This window comes from Chrysochloris asiatica, unplaced genomic scaffold (genome assembly GCF_000296735.1).
Source record: "Chrysochloris asiatica unplaced genomic scaffold, ChrAsi1.0 scaffold00206, whole genome shotgun sequence".
NCBI lineage: Eukaryota > Metazoa > Chordata > Mammalia > Afrosoricida > Chrysochloridae > Chrysochloris > Chrysochloris asiatica.
Genome location: NW_006408724.1, coordinates 4,303,000 through 4,311,002, shown reverse-complemented (window position 1 = coordinate 4,311,002; position 8,003 = coordinate 4,303,000). Strand labels below are relative to the sequence as shown.

General features: G+C 39.3%; 1 protein-coding gene across 2 annotated transcripts in view; it reads right to left on the bottom strand.

The window, feature by feature from the left end:
* The window catches only part of PTER (phosphotriesterase related), a 52,116-nt gene extending 44,558 nt beyond the window's left edge, over window positions 1-7,558 (bottom strand). For both annotated transcript variants that reach the window (XM_006872607.1, XM_006872608.1), the window contains exons 1-2: window positions 7,127-7,558; window positions 2,186-2,451 (exon numbers count right to left, since the gene is read on the bottom strand). In XM_006872607.1, coding sequence (XP_006872669.1) covers window positions 2,186-2,451; window positions 7,127-7,558 — 698 coding nt within the window. The remainder of the gene's footprint in view (window positions 1-2,185; window positions 2,452-7,126) is intronic.
* Between the last annotated feature and the right edge of the window lie 445 nt (window positions 7,559-8,003).

Sequence of the window (8,003 nt, the reverse complement as noted above, 5' to 3'; positions counted from 1 at the left end):
AAAAAAAAAAAAAGACCAATACCAGTCCGTTTCAACTCACTAATGCCTAGTGTATTCCCTTTCAGCTTTTACAACTTTCAATTTTCCTTGATTCATACATTGTATATCCCATGCTCCTATTATTAATGGATTTTCTCTAGCTGATTGTTTTCATTTTGATTTGTGCCCCATCAGAAACTTTACTCTATTTGTGTCATCACGGTCAGTTCTACTTTGAAATGGCAGCTGTTCCCTAGTCATATTTTGAGTGCCTTCCAACCCCAGGGGCTCCTCTTCTGGCACTGTATCTGAAAATATTCTGGTGCTATCCATAATGTTTTCAATTTCTGCTGTTATATCTCACAATGTTTTGCTGTTATTAATAAGGTTTTCAATGGCTAAACATTCAGAAGTAGTCTGCCTCTCCTTCCTAGTCTGTCTTAGCCTAGGAGCTCAGCTGAAATCTGTCCACCATGGGTGACCATGCTTATATTTAAAATATATTTGGCATAGCTTACAGCATCACAGCAACACAAGCCACTATAGTATGACAAACTGGCAGACAAGTGGTAGAGTACATTGGATTGCTATTATTAAATGCTGTTGAGTCAGTTTTGACTGATAGCGACCCTGTATAGGGTTTCCAAAGAACAACTGGTGAATTTGAACTACCAGTCTTGTGGTTCAAACAGACCTTGTGGTCCAGTGCATTATCCTGCAGTGCCATACCAGGACTCAATAGTTAGGAAAAGGGTCTTTGAAGAAGCAATTAGATTAAGGATCTCAAGATGAAATCATTCAGAAAGTCAATTTCAATCTTTTCAAAGGAAGGATTGAAAAATAGACAGAGACACAAAGTCAGAGATTAGGTTTATACAGCCACAAACCACAGAATGCCTAGAGTCACCAAAAGCCAGAAGAAGCTAGAAAAGATTTTCCGCAAGAACCTTTGGAGGGATTATTATCCTCCCAACACCTTGATTTCAGAATTTGGGGCTCCATAAATGTGAGGCAAAAATTTTTGGTTGTTTTAAAGCCACTCAAACGTGGTTGTAATTTGCTACAACATATTAGTACACTAGTACACAGTTTTTCACTGCCATCGAGTTGGTTCTGACGCTTAGTGACCCTATGCACAACAGAACAAAACACTGCCCAGTCCTGGGCCATCCTCACAATCATTACATTTGAGCCTGTTGTTACTGCCACGATGTCAATCCATCTCATTAGATGGCTTCCTCTTCTTCTCTGACTCGCCACTTCCCCAAGTATCATGTCCTTCTCCAGAGATTGGTACCTCCTGATAACATGTCAAATGCTGTACATTGCTATATAGATACCATTATTATTTTTAACACTTCATTTTCCAAAATGCAGATGATTTAAACCACCAGTCACAACAGGTATCACAGTATGGACATTTATGCTTGTGGTTTTCTTCTCAAGATGTAACCATTCACTTTCCCTTCCCCATACATTTGCTGATAAGTTTATCACTGTAATTACTGGCAAATATTGAGTAAGTAGGATTGGCAGCTACTGTGATATCGTACTCTGACATAAAGAAGTGAAGCAGAAAGTGACATCTGTTTACTACTGAAGGGTTACGAGGAACTAAGTGAAATGACTTATGCAAGATACCTGGGGTACTTGTTTTGTTGTTGTTATGTGCCGTGGAGTCGGTTATGACTCATAGCGACCCTGTACAGGGTTTCCGAGGCTATAAATCTTTACGGGAGCAGAAAGTCTCATCTTTTTCCCGCGGACCGGCTGGTAGTTTTGAACTGCTGACCTTGCGGTTTGCAACCCGATTCGTAACCACTACGCTACCAGAGCTCCTTACTAGCCGACACAAAATAAAGAGATGCAAGTGACAGCAGTGACTTTCAGATCAGTTGTAAAACTTTGTAAGTACTATCTTCCAGACAGTTCGTGGATTGTTTCTAGGTGATTTGCATTTTAATGATTTGATTATTGATGGGTTTACTTATTTGATAATCAGTTGCTGCCATGAATTGGAACTGATGGCAAATAAGAACACCAAGTTGCTGTCAAATAGATTCAACTTGTGGTGACCCTATATATGCAGAGTAGAACTGTTCTATTGAGTTTCATTGCTGTGACCTTTTGGAAACAGACTGCTAAGCCTTTCTTCCAACTCACCTGTGGGTGTATTTGATAGTTGGCACTAATGTGTAAAGCTTACCTATCAAGGTGTGACATAACTGTTTTGGAAATGTCTGCACCTGCTTCTTGCAATACTCGGATAATCTGAAATGGTGCGCTTGGATTCCTTCCAGGATGGATAATAACAGGACAGCCAAGTTGAGCCTGGGCCTGAGCTGTTGCCTGAAGAACTTTTCTTTCACTTGTAGTCAAAGGCCAGGAGCAACCAATTTCTCCAATAACACCACACTTGATATTGGTTCCATCAGCTCCATGTTGAATTTCATTAATAAGGACATCTGTAAGCTAAGGAATAATAAGATTTAAATTTTTTTACAGACAGCAGAATTTATAGCATGTAAATTAATCTGTAAATCTAGTCATTAATTTAAAAAATACACATTTATTCAATTAATATTGGTCAATGAAAATGGCATTGTGCTAGGCAAATCTCAAATAATTCTAAATCAAAGATTCATTAAGACTGATCATTTAAAGACAAACTTAGAGCTTTAGGAACTTGTAGGAAAAAACAAAAGTGATTTAATGTGAACAAGAAACATTTAGATTTAGTGCCTAGCTACCATCACTGAACATTTTGATCAAAATTCCATAAAAGAACACTCATCATAAGGGAAGAAATGCAGAAGAAAATTTTTAGTTTTCATGGAATCCAGACTTTATGGAGCTCTTGAGGCTAGGTGAATCCCAGAGACTATTTCGCTGAGATGATCTTTAAGCCTTAAACCAAAATTATCCCAGAAAACCTTTAAATCCAATAATAGTTTAGGTTAACTATTGTCTGCCTTAAGCATTATGCTCTTTTAAGAACTATCTATATGACTTCAAGGAGGCCCACTGTGGCCCTGTGGGTTTATGTGCTGGACTGTAAAGTTAGTTTAGAACCGCAACAGCAGCAGTTCACGCTCACTAGGCTCTATAGAGGTTCAGAAACTGTACAGAGGGTTGCGGTGGGTCAGTAACCAACTCAATGGCACTTAACAACAACAATATGAAATCAAAATGTCAACTCCAAAGATTAGCTAGGAACCTTAGGTGCAGTGAGTTTTTGTTAGTGGGGGAGGATCAGCTTTGAAAAGGAGGCTGAGAATGAAATGTACAGCTCAAAGAATGCAACCAATTACATCATTTTTTCCTGCATGTCACTTAATTGTACATGTAGAAGTAGTTGAATTCATATACATTTTTCTGTGTATATTCTCAGCAATAACAACAACCAACAGAAATTCTAACCCTGGGAGCATCTAACACATATTAAGACAACCAGTGACTCTATATGAACTGTATCAAATAATTCTTTAATTCTGTCTCACTTATTTAGTCCTTTTTCTGATATAACTTTGGAAAATTCACAGCACACAGTATTAACATTACACTTTTTAGTTCATATGTATATTTAGGTACTATGAAAAAAAAAAACATAAAAATTGCACACAGGAAAAAAAAAAAACACCCACTTTCATAAATGGGCACAAGCAAATTGTGCACACAGAAAAATATGGACACGGAAAATTGTCCATTTGCTGCAAAATAAAAACATAGAAAAATTCTTGTATTCACAGGGTTTTAAAGCAATAAACTCTAACTCGGACCCAAACCTAAACCCAAACCCTAACCTGATCCCAAACCTTAACCCAAACATTGTTGCAGACCGTGTAAGATTAGTCAGAGGTTCGAGGCCCTCTAGGGCTGAGTGTAACAAATGAGGCCACTGGCAGTTAATGGAAAATTGCTTTCATCTTAATATTCAGGTATATATATTAAATTAATACACTGGAGCCTTTGAAAATCCACAGATAAATGTGATATTTTCCTAAAGCCGAGACTAAAGGTTGCAAGGTTAAACCTTTCTCCAAAGGATTGACTAAAAATAGCTACTTCTCGGTTCTTTGTTCTATAGACAAAGAACCCATCCTCCCTAATCCCTTTTCCAGGTGCAGCCCATTCACCTGGGTGTCTCCTGCAGAACTCTCACCTTCCCCCAACTGACCTCAGGGGCTATAGATATGTTAATTAGGCCTGAGAATCCAAGTTGCTGGCCTGGGATTCGAACCAGTGAAGTACAATGTAAAGTTACCTGAATGTCTGGAAAATTACTGATGTTAGCTGTATCCTGTTTTAGTCCCTACCAGCTTGGTGTGAAACTCCTCCCCTAAATAAAACAGAGGCCCGAGCCTCCCCAGGTGTGCATTACTGGTTGGAAGGCATGCAGTAAAGATAGCAGTGCATTACTGGTTGGAAGGCATGGAGTAAAGATTGCGGTGCATTACGGGTTGGAAGGCATGCAGTAAAGATTGCAGGGCAGTGAGTTGCTGCCTGCAGAGGCCTTGATGCCTGTACTCCCAAGCCTGCCCACCAGTGATGTATCCACCCTGGCTTTGGGGTGCCTCATTGTCTCCCTTCTTCTGTTTGTCTGTGTATTCTTTCGCTATCCCTATCGCCGCTGGATCTCCCCTCCTCGTGAACCAAACACTCGTGACAACTATGTCGAGGGAAAACCCCGACAAAACATGAACAGAAACGCTAACCCTACCTTTTATATGAATTTTTTTTTTCTATGTACGCTGTTTTTTGATTGGCTGACTGGCTATGTGCTACCGAGTCAGTTCTGATTCATGTTGACCCTGTATAGTATTTCTGAATCTGTGAATCTTTAGGGGAGTAGAAAAAGCCTGATCTTTCGAGGCTGCAAATCTTTAGGAGAATAGAAACTCTCATCTTTCTCCTGCTGAGTATCTGGTGGACTTGAACTGCTGACCTTGCTCTTGGCAACAAAATGCATAACATAATTGCCATCAGAGCTCCCTTTTTTCTGATTGTTGTTAAGTGCTGTCTAGTTGGTTCAGACTCATAGTGACCCTGCATAAGGTTTTGGAGGAGCAGCTGGTGGGTTTGAACAGCCGACCTTATGGCTCACAGTCCAGTGCTTCCCATATACCAGGAGTTCTTTTTATGATTAGTTATTGTTGTTAAGTGGAGTCCTGGTGTGGCGCTGTGGGTTAATGCATCAGAGTGCAAAGCTGTTTGAACTATATGGTTGGTGGTTTAAGCTCACCAGCTGCTCCTCAGAAACCCTATACAGAGTCGCTATGGGTTGGTATCTACTCTACGGAACTTAACAACAACAACAACAACAACTGTTGTTAAGTGCTTTCGAGCTGGTTCCAACTCATAGCAACTATGTGTAGGGTTTCCAAGAAAACAACTGGTGGGTTTGAACTGCTGACCTTGCGGTTGAAACTGATCTTGCAGTCTAACGCCATTAACCTACAGTGCCACACCAGTACTCCTTTTTCTGATTAAGGTATATTTACTGCTAAGAGTAGTCATAAGAAAGTGCAATTTCTAACACTGGGGTAATTTAAAAAAAACATAAATATATAGAAAGGTAAAATCCTTCTAATTAGAAAAAAATGTAGATAAAATTCTGAAGTACAAAAAGTATTCCAAATAATTTATCTTATGCAAAGACTGCAGTTGACATTTTATATCTAACAAATAGGCAATGAAATATACATATATAATTGAATATACTCTTATATGGAATATACATATAAGGAACGTTGTTGTTGCTAGGTGTCATCTACTGGGTTCCAACTTATAGCAACCCTGTATAGGGTTTCCAAGGAGCAGCTGGTAAGTTTGAATTGCTGACTTTGTGATTCAAACTGACCTTGTGGTCCAGTGTTTATCTAGTGTTTTTACTATAGCGACACCAGGATTCCATATACATATGTATATACATTAGTAAGGAACCCTAGCAGTGCTATGGATTAGGCAATGAACTGTTAACCACAAGGCTAGCAGTTCAAGCCCAGCAGCTGTTCTTCAGAAGAAAGATGAGGCTGTCTACCCCCATAAAGATTTACAGAATTGGAAACCCTGTATAGGGTTGCTATGACTTGGAATCAACTAAATGACAGTGGGTATATACATACATACATGTATAAAAATATAAATAGAATTGTGTGCATAGAAAGGGAGCACATACAAGTGTAAACAAGCTTTAGGATTTATTCTTTCTTTTTATCCCTAAAAGATTTACTTTCTTCTGCCTATTCCTGTTTAATTTCATATTGTGACAAAAACAGGGGAATACAGTTTCTTCCACCCCTCCTGTTTTGCAAAAGGAGAAGGAAACATATTCACAAATGTGCCAAGTCTATGCCTGCCAAGTTTCACCCAGCAGTGAATTTTTATTGCTGGTTATTATAGAATCCAGGGAAAAAAACTGAGGTTGCATAATTGAAGTTTATAATGGAAAACTGAGGTTTATAAACAGACAGTGGTGCCAATACTGTGCTCTGATACAATACATATAAATCTAAGTATTAAGTTATGTTTTTCAGTGGACACTGCATTAAGATCTTGATGCTTTTCCTTTACTAAACAGTATTGACTTGGGTTTCAACTGGTAAATGTCTCTGCTAGCTGGCAAATTTATATAGCATGCCCAGCTATCTCTGAGTCAATGATATTTACAAATACAGATGAAGTGTAGGGATACTCCAAGGTCTGAAGTTCTGGCTCTTCTGAATTTATACATTTGGGGGGAGGGGGGAGAAGGAAGTAAACAAACACTTGTGGTTGAGTCAACGACTCATGTTGTTATTAAGTGCTGTCAGATTGGTTATGGCTCAAGGTGATCCGCTTGTTTCCAAGGAGTAGCTGGTGGGTTTTAACTGCTGACCTTGTGGTTAGCAGTACAGTGCTTATCCTATAGCACCACACCAGGATCCTATCATAGAAAGCCCATTTGTGTCAGAACAGAACTGTGCTCCATAGGGTCTTCAGTGGCTGATTTGTTGGAAGCAGATCATGAGACTTTTCTTCTGAGGCATGAGTGTCTAGATAGACTTGAACTGCCAATCTTTTAGTTATGAGCTAGCACCTTAAACTGCTTGTACCACCCAGAGATGAATCTGTACATAAATTTGTGAAAGAATTGAGGGCTTTTTACCTGCTCTATTGACATTGCTCTGGTCTCTGAAGAGTGTGTTGCATCCACATAAAAGCCAGCTCCAGAGATGATGTGGACACCGGTCTCCTCAGCTAACCACTTCAAAGTCTGTACATCTCGGCTAAGTCCAGAGGTTGTATTCTCCACCAAAGCCCCTCCACCGTGGGCCTTAAAATACAACAATTCTTCCTTTACGGCTTCTGTTTCCTGATTCAGCTGAAGGTTCTCTCTGTGGGAATAAGGGTTTTGCTGAATCCAAAACAGATTTTTCATCACAAGAGTTTCCTTAGAGACAGCTTCATGGCATGAAGGAGGAGGGCAGTAACAGCAGTCAAAGGTCATTGCCAAATGTTCGTGGGTCAGGGTGTGACCCAATTTGTTTGGATCCACAAGGCCCAGCACAGTCTGCACTTTACCACTTAAGGAGGACATTTCTGAGTGGCATCAACAGGGGCTCAAAAATGAATGCTTTCTAGGAAAAAAAAGAAAGAATACTATAATCAGAAAATTGAGCAACCACATAAATCTGATCTATGGGGAAATGTAAGGCAGGGAACATGTACCTGTACAATAAAGAGAATCAATGGCATTAGAGATCAGACCTCACTTGTCCTACCAGAGTCAAAGTCCAACCCTTGCAAATTACTGAAGTTCTCTGAAGCCCTAAGTGACATGTATAGTGTAAGCATCTTTCCCCACCTCTTGTCCACTGAGACTCCTCTGCTGGATTGAATCCCAACTTCACGTACTAGAAATATGTCTTGATATCTAGTTCATGTTTTTCTTTTACTTAATTTTATTTCATTCATCAGAGTAGTATTCACTTAAAAATACTATAATCAGTATATCACATTTCAGAACTTATTTTTTTAAGTTT